Source organism: Centroberyx gerrardi, chromosome 8 (genome assembly GCF_048128805.1).
Source record: "Centroberyx gerrardi isolate f3 chromosome 8, fCenGer3.hap1.cur.20231027, whole genome shotgun sequence".
Taxonomy (NCBI): domain Eukaryota; kingdom Metazoa; phylum Chordata; class Actinopteri; order Beryciformes; family Berycidae; genus Centroberyx; species Centroberyx gerrardi.
The window spans coordinates 31,447,428-31,459,572 of NC_136004.1; the positions used below are offsets into that span (position 1 = coordinate 31,447,428).

The window sequence follows — 12,145 nt, forward strand, 5'->3', positions numbered from 1 at the left end:
AGATTGGAAATGTAAAAAGCATGGGAACCCTTTCTCTAAGCAGTCCTCTGTTTGTAAAAGCTGACGTTCTTACTGATGTAACACACAGGGAGGAAACCCAGGTCTTTCTCTAAGGGATTCCCTGTTGACGTCAAAGGGTGGAAACCTTTGGCAGGTGAAGATAAGAGCCCCGCCCCGACTGCGCTCGCTGCTTATGTAAAGTGTGACGGGACTCCCCTCCTAACCCCCCCCCCCCCCCCCCCCCCCCAGCTCTATCTGCCCCGGCCAGGCAGAGCGAGTCGTCCGGCTCGAGTTACACGGCCCCTCTGCGTTGCATCATCCTGAGGAATTTGGCTGGGAACGCTCAGCGGAGGATTTTCTCCCTCACTTTTCTTTTCTGAACAAGCTCGGCTCTTTTCTTTGTTTCCTCTGCAGTGCAGGAACAACCAGAGCCGCTTCTACGTATATGAAAAACATGAAAAAGTGAACGCTCACAATGCATCGCCATCAGAGGAATCGATTTACTTCCCAGACAATCCCAACAGTAACAAACTCCTTTTTTTACAATGGTGTTTGAAAGACTTTTCATGCACCTTTAGGGCCATAAAATGTATTTAGAGTATAAAAAGTGGCGCAGGATATGATCAAAATAAAGGGATTGGAAGCAGCTCACTTGTGCAGCAAGCTCATAAATGAACAACGGCGCATAATGAGCAGGTGAACATACTGTATATCAAGTTCAAGGCTATAAACATGCAAAACTCCAAATAGCACAAAGGATCTCAACATCAGATCCTGTGTATTGGTAAAAAGAAAGTTGAGTTTGTTTTCATGCAACAGCTGCAGTTTTGTGCAGCTTCCTTGTGTTTGGGGATGCTTCAGTCATGGGAAAATGTTACACAAGGTTTGGAGAACAAGTGTTGATTTCTGTACATACTTAACATGAACTGTCTGTCTTTCTGCAGGAGGGCACTTCCAAGTTCGCCACTTTGGAAATCAACCCCAAACGAGCTCAGAGGAGACACCAGCAGCAGAGAGACCTGGTGAGTTCAGAGAGAAAAACGACACAGACTCATGTTTTTTTTTTTTTTTTAAACCTTTTATCTATGGAAGGACACATGCTCTTCTCTTCAGCTCTGCCCTGCTTCACATTCAGATAGTTACAGACATTTTCCCCTGGGAGATACTTAGCTCTCCACCGCTGATACACTCTTGGAGGATAAGTGCCTTGCTGCAGGAGGTTCTGAGAGAGGAGAGTGTGTCTGATTCGCTTTTACCAGCTAGTCCTGGAGTCAGGTCGACCGTCCGATCATGAGTCCAAGTTAACTAAAGTTTCTATTCAGACTGAATGAATATAATGGGAATGAAACCTGTGACTGTGTCAGTGTGCCATGCTTCACAGGAACAACCTTCCTCTGGTCTAATGCAGCACAGTCTCTGTATCAGTACCTTCATCTTGTAGTGTGCTGTTTGGACTGAAGTGTGCAGTGGAGCGGTCTAGTGAGCGAGGCCGGAAAGCTCTAGAAACCTGAGACAGAGACCGAACAATGAGCTCCAATCAGAATATGCTCAATGTTTGAGCGTTAAGTTGTATTGGTTGCCCAACATGTCACTCAGACGAGGCACGAGGCAGCGTCATGAACTGAGCTGATGTACAACAACATGGTGAATGTAAATGTTGCTGCTCGTGGTTTGGACCGAGCAGCGGACGCAGATGTAACCAGTCATCTGTCATCTGTGATACTTTTAAAAAGAAGTGCCATTTATTTTCAAGTTCAAGTCTAAACCGTTTCAAACTGAATCAGCTGTTAACATTCACACCTGTTGAGATCTGCTCTCAACAACTTTTCAACTTTTCAACTTTCAGCTTTATTTGCATAACACTTTTCTAAAAAACAATGTTTACAACGTGCTTTACATGCAATAAAACCCAAAGAGACAGTAATGTAAAGTGAAGTTTAATAAAAAAAAGAATAAATAAATAAAAAGTGGGAATAAAAGGTAATACAAGAGATGCACCGATAGAACCAGAAAACAGAGATACAACTAAAAACAGTATTTTACATAAAAGTGTGTTCCTAACCACATGAACGCCCAGATAATACAAGTTGTCCCCTAAAGAGACAGTAATAAATTACTAAATAAGGAAAAAACTAGTAAAAAAAACGAGAAACACCAAACACCTCCTCAATAGTGACGCTGTTTCTGTAGGAAACATCCGAGAAAATCCCCAGAGAGCTGAAGGTGGTTGTTGGACTGAAATGTTTTGCTGCACTTTGGAATAAAACGGATCTTATCTCTCGCCAAAAGAAACCTCCCACTATCTTCTCAGTAGTGAGTGGGTTTCCTCCCGCCTACCTTTCCCCGCAGAAGGAATCAGAAAGTCAGAATCTCGTTCCGGTCTGGTACGGCGCCGTCTTTGTGTCCGCAGCGCCATCTAGTGGCAGGTCAGGTCACTGCAGCCTGTCAGCAGAGGGGAAACAGTCAGAATCAGAATCAGAAATACTTTATTGATCCCCGAGGGGAAATTGGGTTTCGTTGCAGTTGCTCACAGAAATATATATAGGCATAGAGAAATTATAAGAAAAATAGAAAAATATGTAGAATATGTGCATTATACTAGAATAAAATGAAAATATGTAAAGTACCGTATGTGCATTATAAAAATATGTGCAAATAAAAATATGTAAAGTATGTGCAGTCTATATCTGAAGTAACTTTTGAGAGAAATTGCTTATTTACAGTTTTGGCAATTAACTGTTTCTCTTAATGAGACTAACTTACAGTGATTGCAACAGTAGACTAAGCTAAAATCCCTAGATAGGCCAAAGCTGCTGTCTCTAGAATGATCATGTGTGATAGAGAAGAGTCAGGAAAGGAAATTAAAGCTGAGTGGAGAAAATAGAAAGTTTTTTTTAACACTACATATTAGCCTCCTGGTGATGTCAGATAGGAAGTTCATAAAAAACATTATTAAACAATCACTGTCCAGTAGCAAATGTTTGTTCTATGTAACATTTCAGTCCCTCGATACACGGGAGGAAATTAGTTTTCATCCTCCGGCCACAGAGGATGATTGAGTCAGAAAAAAATCATCAGCCGCTTTCATTTTACCTGCCAGATATGATTTTTTAAAATAGAACAGGACATCTGAATGATTGATAGTTACCTGCAGAAGTGGCTGGAAAAGATTAGATTAGATTAGATTTTATTTCGAATATGTTCAAAAAGTAAAAAATATAAGTGAGAAAAACAAAACAAAAATAACCAATAAAATTAACAGCAAACATATACAGCAAACTCTCAATAAACAACATAAATAAATATTTCATGTCCGAAAAGGAGTAGGAAGAAGTGAATACTTATCAAGTCCTACCCCCTATTTTTATGTTTTATCTATAAACTTAATGTTAAACATAAATATTCCAACTTTCCGCCCCAGTGTTCACGATACACAACTCGATCAAATCAATCAAATCAAGCAAAATTAAAACATTCAAAACAAAACAATCAGAATAAAACAAACAAAACGACACAAATCAAAAAAGTAAACAAACAGCTAAAATGTACCAGTGTTTGCCTCCCGATTCTAACTTGGATATTCCTATTTTCTAACTCTTACACCCCTGAAAACAGCACCATATTAATTCCCTTAAGAAATCAATTTGTTTCTCTAAGTAATTGTTTATTGTAAGCGTATCTGTGACTCCGCCTCCTTGTTTACCTCCATGCACGGTGACTCTCTCCTCTGAAACAGGGAGTGATGCAGGGGACGATTCCCTACCTGGGAACCTTCCTGACCGATCTGGTGATGATGGACACCGCCATGAAGGACTACACCGAGGTCAGAGCTGCTGTTGAGGACGTGGTCACACACCGTGCTACATTTAGAAGTCCTTGAATTTAACTTTTCAGAATTGAAGTACCGGAATACCTGGAAAATCAGCCTGTTCTGTGGGGAAGTGCCCCAAAAAGATAGATAGTCAAAACAGAAAAGAAGACTGACATATTCTGGAAAAAGATGACTCAAAAGCATGTGAACTTATAATTTAAAGCATTGATGGTTGCAGTAATGTTTCTTGCTTCCTTATGAACAGAAAAGTAGTGCTGGGAAAAGTGATTGAAAGTGCTTGAATTTGATTTAATACTGTCTGTATGAAATGTTTTACATTACAGTCACTCATGGTTTTTTATTCCGTTTTGCAGGGAGGTCTGATCAACTTCGAGAAGAGAAGAAAGGTGAATAAAACAGTTCTTGTTTGGGTTTGATGATCTGACAGACTTCAGTAGAATAATAAAAAACAGAATTATTTGCATAATTTGATAAAACACAGAAATGAAGCCAAAATACAAATTTGTGCAGGTGAGATTTAAAAATTCCCAAGAGAGGAAAGCTTCTCATCTCAGAACAGAGAAGCAAACAAGGTAATCAAGGGAATCACAATCTAACAGTTACATTCCTTCTTCTCCTCCTCTGTTTCTCCTCCTGTCTCTCCTCCTGTCTCTCCTCCTGTCTCTCCTCCTGTTTCTCCTCCTCTGTCTCTCCTCCTGTCTCTCCTCCTCTGTTTCTCCTCCTGTCTCTCCTCCTGTCTCTCCTCCTGCCTCTCCTCCTGTCTCTCCTCCTTTTTTTCACCTCCTGTCTCTCCTCCTCTGTTTCTCCTCCTGTCTCTCCTCCTGTCTCTCCTCCTGCCTCTCCTCCTGTCTCTCCTGTCTCTCCTCCTGTCTCTCCTCCTCTGTTTCTCCTCCTGTCTCTCCTCCTGTCTCTCCTCCTGCCTCTCCTCCTGTCTCTCCTGTCTCTCCTCCTGTTTCTCCTCCTCTCTCTTCTCCTATCTCTCCTCCTATCTCTCCTCCTGTCTCTCCTCCCGTCTCTCCTCCTGTCTCTCCTCCTGTCTCTCCTCCTGTCTCTCCTCCTCTGTCTGTCTGCAGGAGTTTGAGGTGATCGCTCAGATCAAGCTGCTCCAGTTGGCCTCCAACAACTACAGCTTCACTCAGGACAGCCACTTCAGAGAGTGGTTCGCAGGAGTGGAGAAACTCAGCGAGGCCGAGAGGTCAGTCAGTCATTCAGCCTGTCAGTCGGTCAGTCAGTTACTCAGTCAGTCAGTCAGTCAGTCAGTCAGTCAGTCAGTCAGTCAGATTGATCTGTTTCCCTTCTGCTGTCAGGGAGAAATCCTCTGAAAGTGTCTGACGCATCAGACCGAGTGTTTTCAGTGTCAGAACACACACTGAAAGCCTTAAAGCTGCACTGGTTTAAAGGTTTTAATCACCTTTTTACCTTTTTGCTGATGTTACTGGACTTGGTGTTCACCTGTTCACCAATACAGGCCAAAAAAAAAAACCCAAAATGTTGATTTCTAGAAATGTTATATCAAACTGAAGAAATGACACCGCTCACCTGGTATAAGGCTTGGTTGAGCTGTCAAAATTATAGACTTGAAAAAGGCATCAGCACACTCAAAATCTGTGCAAAAATCATTTATTAGATAGACTCTTTAAGGTCTAGAAATTTTATATCAAAATGAACAGAGCGTCTCTTTCTGATAAACAGCACATTTCTGTTGATGACTCATCCTGCACTCGGGGGTGGAGACAAACATTTCATCCAATGAAGTTTTGATAACCATTGGAATTATTTCCCGTTTGCCCGAATTATTGTCTGGTGTCGGTTTCCAAAGTGACAAATCGAAACTTCAGAGTGAAATCCAAACTGTCTCAGAGAAAGCTGGACTCAGCAGCGTTAGATCTTCTCCTCTCTCGTCTCTTTAGTATCTTTCGGCTTACTGACGTCATGTGACTTCTGACTTCTTCATGGGATTTCTGGGTATTGAACGGGCAGCGTGGCTTCTAATAACCAGGCCGTCCTGCTTTTATCCATGAGATGAGTTCAGATGCAGATCCTCATAAACCCGGTGTCTTGTTCCCTCAGCTACAATCTGTCCTGTGAGATCGAGCCTCTGTCCGAGTCGGCCAGCAACACGCTCCGAGCCAAGAAGAACGGCGGCATCATGAAGCGCTGGAGCGAGTGAGTACCGTGCTCTCCACACTGACCTACAGAACCTCTCGCCAGACACACACACACACACACATTTTACTGCACACGAGCTGTTTCCGCACGTATCACAGTTCATATCGGAATTACGACCTTCAGCAAGATAATGGTAAGATGAGCTTTTTCCAATATCGTGTCTGTGTTGAGCTCACACAGCAAACACAAGCTCAACACTCACTGTGGCTGTGGGTTTTTTTTTAAATCATAACACATATACTATCTTTACTATTTTTCTTTGTGGCATTTTGCTAAATCATCTGTATGTAGATGTAACAGGTGTTATTATTTTTATTATTATTTTTATTTTTTTATTAATGTTTTATTATTATCCTTACCTATTTGTCATTTTATGAGTTGATAATGTCATTTTACCTGACAAATTATGTATTTTTTGTGTTTTATGTGAAGCACTTTGAATAATATAATATGCTATGGTGCATAGTATTTTGTAGATATCACTCAGGCCTAACCTGTCACCTCTCCCTCTCTCTCTCTCCCCCTCTCTCCCCTCTCTCTCCCTTTCTTTCTCTCTCCCCCTCTCCCCCTCTCTCTCTCTCTCTCTACCTCTCTCTCTCTCTCTCTCTCTCTCTACCTCTCTCTCTCTACCTCTCTCTCTCCCTCTCTCTCTCTCCCTCTCTCTCTCTCTCCCCCTCTCTCTCTCCTTCTCTCTCTCTCTCTCTCTCTCCCTCTCCCCCTCTCTCTCCCTCTCCCTCTCTCTCTCTCTCTCTCTCTCTCTCTCTCTACCTCTCTCTCTCTCTCTCCTCTCTCTCTCTCCCCCTCTCTCTCTCCTTCTCTCTCTCTCTCTCTCTCCCTTTCTCCCCCTCTCTCTCCCTCTCCCTCTCTCTCTCTCTCTCTCTCTCTCTCTCTCTCTCTCTCCTCTCCCTCTCTCTCTCTCCCTCTCTCTCTCTCTCCCCCTCTCTCTCTCCTTCTCTCTCTCTCTCTCCCTCTCCCTCTCCCCCTCTCTCTCCCTCTCCCTCTCTCTCTCTCTCTCTCTCTCTCTCTCTACCTCTCTCTCTCTCTCTCTCATCTCTCTCTCTCCCCCTCTCTCTCTCCTTCTCTCTCTCTCTCTCTCTCCCCTTTCTCCCCCCTCTCTCTCCCTCTCCCTCTCTCTCTCTCTCTCTCTCTCTCTCTCTCTCTCTCTCTCCCTCTCTCTCCCTCTCCCTCTCTCTCTCTCTCCCTCATCCCTCCACCTCCAGCCGCCAGCTGACGGAGGCCGGCTGCAGCAGCGCTCCCGGTTCTCATTCCAAGTCCTTCGACCACTCCCACTACAGGCCGTACCAGGGGGGCGGGGGGGGCGGGGGGGACAGCGGCGACGCCCTCAGCGTCACGTCCGTCAGCTCCAGCGGGTCGGACCTGGAGGACGTCAACGCCAGCTTCCTGTCCGACTCCCCCGAGGGACACGAGAGGAAGGTGAGGAGGAGGAAGCCCGAAGCAGCAGCTGTGAAACTCTTCGGTTTAGATTCTCTTACCTGGGAAGCTTTTTCTTTAACAGACTTTGAGACTTTGAATTGTCGACAGGGACGGACGAAGAGCCGTGGTCTGTCCACTTACTAGGCTTGGGCCGATATTCAGTATTATCGAGTATCATGATATTTTGTGAATATCGCAATTTTGTGAATATTGCGATATTCCTTCAATATCGAATATCGCCCACCCCCCACACCCACTGACTGACCCCACACCCACCCCTCCCGGCCATGGCACCATGTGTTGCTTAGATCACAATTGTGCAAGCTTTTAAACTTATAAACCCATAATCTACTTGTGGTCGGATAAAAAACTAAAATAATCATACTTTAAATGAAAAATGTGTCCTTTTAATTCAGGTGGGTTCCCTTTTCCACAATCAGACCATTTTTCTGGAAATGGCAGGAATGAGCAAATTACACCTAATGGCCGTTGTTTCCTCCAGTGCTTGAATAGTAAGATCACATTTCTAGGCTGTTGGTAATAATTATTATTATTATTATTAACAGCCTAGAAATTTGATGTAATTTGGAAGAAATAAAATAAAATACCCCTACAAAAAAAAACACAACCCAAAGAAACAACCACCCCTCCCCCCCTTTCGATAAGATCGTATATCACAATATTTCGGCGGGACAATATTGTGATATACAATTTTGGATATCGCCCAAGCCTACCTCTTACAGATGCTTTCAGACAACAAGCAACTCCAGAAACCAGCTGCAGGAAGTTCCCCCATTTTCCACAAAAAGAGAAACCTCAGCTGATGTTAGCTGCTTTCCAGCTGCTTTGTTTCCTCCGTTCATCGGCTCACATCACCTGTCAGCAGAATGAGAACTCACCTGCTCAGCTCCAGACTCTCCTTGATGCCCTCAGGCTGCAGACTCTTGTGCATACAGGTTCAGAAAAAAGAGGAAAGTCTGCAAACATTTATTATATTGCACAGCAGCAGACAAAGAACCAAACATGTTCCAGCACTAGGCCTTCAACAGCGTTTCCATTCAGAAACGCTGAGGAAGACACGATGTGGATATGAGATCACAGCTAGGTTACAGCGTTGCTACGCGTCCCGCCGGCCGGCTCTGCAACGCCATTCATCGTTGGTTCCCCTGTGCGTCTGTTGGCTGACCATCTGTCTTTTCCTCTCTTTCTAGACTTCGACACCTTCAGTGAAACATTCGGTCTCTGCTCTGGGGAGAGAAGCTCCGGCAGCAGACACCACCTCTACGGTAGATCTCTTTTTCTTTCACTTCTGCTCCCTCATCCTCCAATCACACTTAAGTATCTCGTATGTGTTGCTTTCTGATGCGAGGATGCTGTGACTCAGGACCACATTACTGTACGTGTTGGTGGCACGTAAAGTGTTAAAAAGTCTGTTTTCCCAGCACAAAGCGGTTACATTTGTTTATTTGTTTATTTGTTTATTTAAAGGATCCCCATTAGCTGATGCCATGGCAATCAGCTAATCTTCCTGGGGTCCACACCTGACATACTGTACATAACACAATACATAATAAACATTAAATTACATTAATATACACTAAATTACATCAATATACATTAATATTAAAAAAATGCAAAGCTTACAATGATATGAAATAAAAAAGAAAATACATTCATATACAATTCAAAGCCAGTCAACACTGAACGTACATTTAGGTAGAATACTAATTAAAAATCAATATATAGGTAATATTTAAAAAGAATGAGAATTATACAACCCATATGAAGCGGAACACAAATATTGAAAATTGAAAACTGGTACCAAGTTATACCGCCTACTATTCAGTCTGTCATCTGCATGCTAATAAATAACTCTGCATAATCAATGAAGGAGAGACTGTAAACAGGAAGTAGAGTCACAGTGCAGCAGCTCAGTGACAGTCAGGGTGTTGTGGGCGGATGGGTTTGGCTTCAATTCAGTTCAATTCCCAGCTTGTACGGGTTATGGCTTTTTTAAAGATTTATTTTCAGGCATTTTATGCTTTATTTGACAGGGACAGTGTGAGAGAGAGACAGGAAGGTATGGAAGAGAGAGAGGGGAGGACATGCAGCAAATGACCGCGGGCTGGATTCGAACCCGGGTCGCTGCGGGAAGGACTGAGCCTTATATGGTACGCGCTCTGCTCGGTGAGCCACCGAGGCGCCCCCGAATTAAAATTTTTAATGAAAGTTTTTCTTATTTAACCGACCAAAGCCTTTCCCAAACCTTAACCAAGTTGTTTAAGTTGCCTAAACTGAACCGTTAGTCAACTTTAGCTGAAAATGTCCAATTCATGTTTTTGTCACAGAATCCAGTTTGTGGTAGGGGAACGTAATTTTCACGTAATTCGTGTCCACAGCACATAAATCTGTGTTTCAGAGTTCGTGCTCATTTCACAACTTTTTATAAGATCATTTTGTTACAATATAATTCTGCATTGCAGCATTTACTGATGAAAAGTTTCGTTGCTGAGATTCAATAAGCTAGTACAGAGTAAAACAGCTTCATGTTCTCCTGTCCCGTCAGTTCTGGGAGTGCACCTCTCTGTCGTCTCTGGACACCTCCGGTATGGGTTCGGGTTCGGGCTCCGGCTCCGGCTCCGGCTCCAGCAGCGCCTCCTCCTCCTCCGTCTCCTCCTCCACCCCGCTGTCCGCCTCCCGGTCCCACAAGCGCTCGGTGTCGGCGGTGTCCAACTACTCCACCCTGTCCCTGCCGCTGTACAACCAGCAGGTGGACGACTGCTGCATCATCCGGGTCAGCCTGGACGTCGAGAACGGGAACATGTACAAGAGCATCCTGGTGAGGGAACGGGGGGAAACGGGGAAGAAGGGCTGGGATGATTGGAGTGTAGCGGGTAAAATGTACAGCAGAATAAATGAGGAGTTTGTTTCCAAAATGCTCTCTCTTGAAATGCTATATATCCATTTAAAGAAGAAAAAAAATCAACTAAATATTAAATATATTCTTTGATATTCTTTCTTCACAACACATATGGTTTGGCATAATTGTTCAAATGACTTCCATTCCCAAACAATGTATATCCAATTTGGAAAAATCAAGGAATTTTACAAATGGGTCACTTTACAGGAATATACCAGAATATATTATACACATCATACAGTGTTTCTGTTGGGGAAACTAGACTGTTTAACTTTTCCGAGCTGAAAAACAACTTTAATAGACCGATTAGTGATAGTTTGACCTGAGGAAGAGATTCCAGTTTTATCGTGTGAGAAACTGAACTGAAAATGCTCGACGTTTCTCAGGTGACGAGTCAGGACAAGACGCCGGCCGTCATCAGGAAGGCCATGATCAAACACAACCTGGAGCGAGAGAAAACGGAGGAGTATGAGCTGATGCAGAAAATCTCTGAGGAAAAAGGTAAAGACTAAAAACACACCGAGGCGTTTCAGTGATCTGCCTCAGATTGTCTGTATGTTTGGAGAGCGGTTTATCTTTTTGGTATTGCTTTGTCTCCGATAGACGATATTTTGTGCAGGTATATTCTTCTCAGGGTGGAAAAGCCTTTAGACAATTAAATGAATGAATTAAATTTAATTGCAGGTTTTTCAGACTGTTTTTCTGTAGCTGTGGTCGGGGAAGAACCTCCATCTGATATCCAGTATTTCTTAAAAGGCCAAATTCGGCTTGATATACCGATAAATATCGGTCTAACCCTATTACCAATGGTTATGAGGGACTTGCCTCCATAATGGAAGACTGACAACAAAATGAAAGACTGTAATCTCTTCTTCCTCCCTGACGAATTTCTGTGTGGTTTTATGCTTGAAAATGATATTTTTTTCACCTTTTCTAGCATAACGGTAACTCTGCCACCACACAGAAATTGGACATTTTTGTTATTTTGTCCAGTAAACAATCGTTTTGGTTTGTTTTCACTCCTCCAACATGGTGGCATGTTCCTCGAAACAAAATGTGACCGGTCTCTGTTATCGTGCATATTTAGTACCAAAGTTGTTTTTACTTCTTCATCACTCCGTGTTTCTTCTCCTCTCGCTCCGCAGAGCTGCGGATCCCGGACAACGCCAACGTCTTCTACGCCATGAACTCCACTGCCAACTACGACTTTGTGCTGAAGAAGCGCGGCTTGGCTCGGCCGCTGCGGGCCAAGAACGTGACGAGCTCCACGCTGCCTCGCATGAAACAGAAGGGGCTGAAAATCGCTAAAGGGATTTTCTGAGGACGCGCCGCGCCCCGCCCCATCGCCCCCCCCCTTCTCAAATAAAACAGACATTTCCGTTCGGGTCTGTTGGCGACGCTGCAGGCCCTCCGAGTCTGACTAACCCGAAGTATCCCGAGTTTTGATAGAAGCTGCTGGAGAAAGACTGACAGCCCAGAGGAGATAAAAAAAAAAAAAACGACCAAGAAACCTTTCTGTGGATTAGCTGGAAGCAGAGGAGCACCCTAGCACTTACTAACAGCCGTTACGTCATCAGGACCCTCCAGAAACTTTAGAACCGGCTCCTCCCTCGCCGCGGGACGAGTCCGGACAGAAGCTGCCTCCTGAAGGCCGCGGTATACTTGCTGCGGAGACGGATTTCGGCCGGTTCATCGGAAACAAAAGGACGACGCTCGCCGGAAAGAAAAAAAAAAAACGAAGAGCCCGCGGTGCGCTCAGGCTCGCTGGCCGAACTGCTCGAATTCTCCGC

General features: G+C 43.9%; 1 protein-coding gene across 1 annotated transcript in view; it reads left to right on the plus strand.

Moving 5' to 3' along the window:
• Positions 1–11,676, plus strand: part of LOC139920010 (ral guanine nucleotide dissociation stimulator-like) — a 38,541-nt gene extending 26,865 nt beyond the window's left edge. The window contains exons 9-18 of the mRNA XM_071909905.2: positions 945–1,022; positions 3,737–3,823; positions 4,186–4,218; positions 4,906–5,027; positions 5,903–5,998; positions 7,222–7,435; positions 8,647–8,721; positions 10,002–10,274; positions 10,742–10,856; positions 11,501–11,676. Coding sequence (XP_071766006.1) covers positions 945–1,022; positions 3,737–3,823; positions 4,186–4,218; positions 4,906–5,027; positions 5,903–5,998; positions 7,222–7,435; positions 8,647–8,721; positions 10,002–10,274; positions 10,742–10,856; positions 11,501–11,676 — 1,269 coding nt within the window. The remainder of the gene's footprint in view (positions 1–944; positions 1,023–3,736; positions 3,824–4,185; positions 4,219–4,905; positions 5,028–5,902; positions 5,999–7,221; positions 7,436–8,646; positions 8,722–10,001; positions 10,275–10,741; positions 10,857–11,500) is intronic.
• Positions 11,677–12,145: the final 469 nt, after the last annotated feature.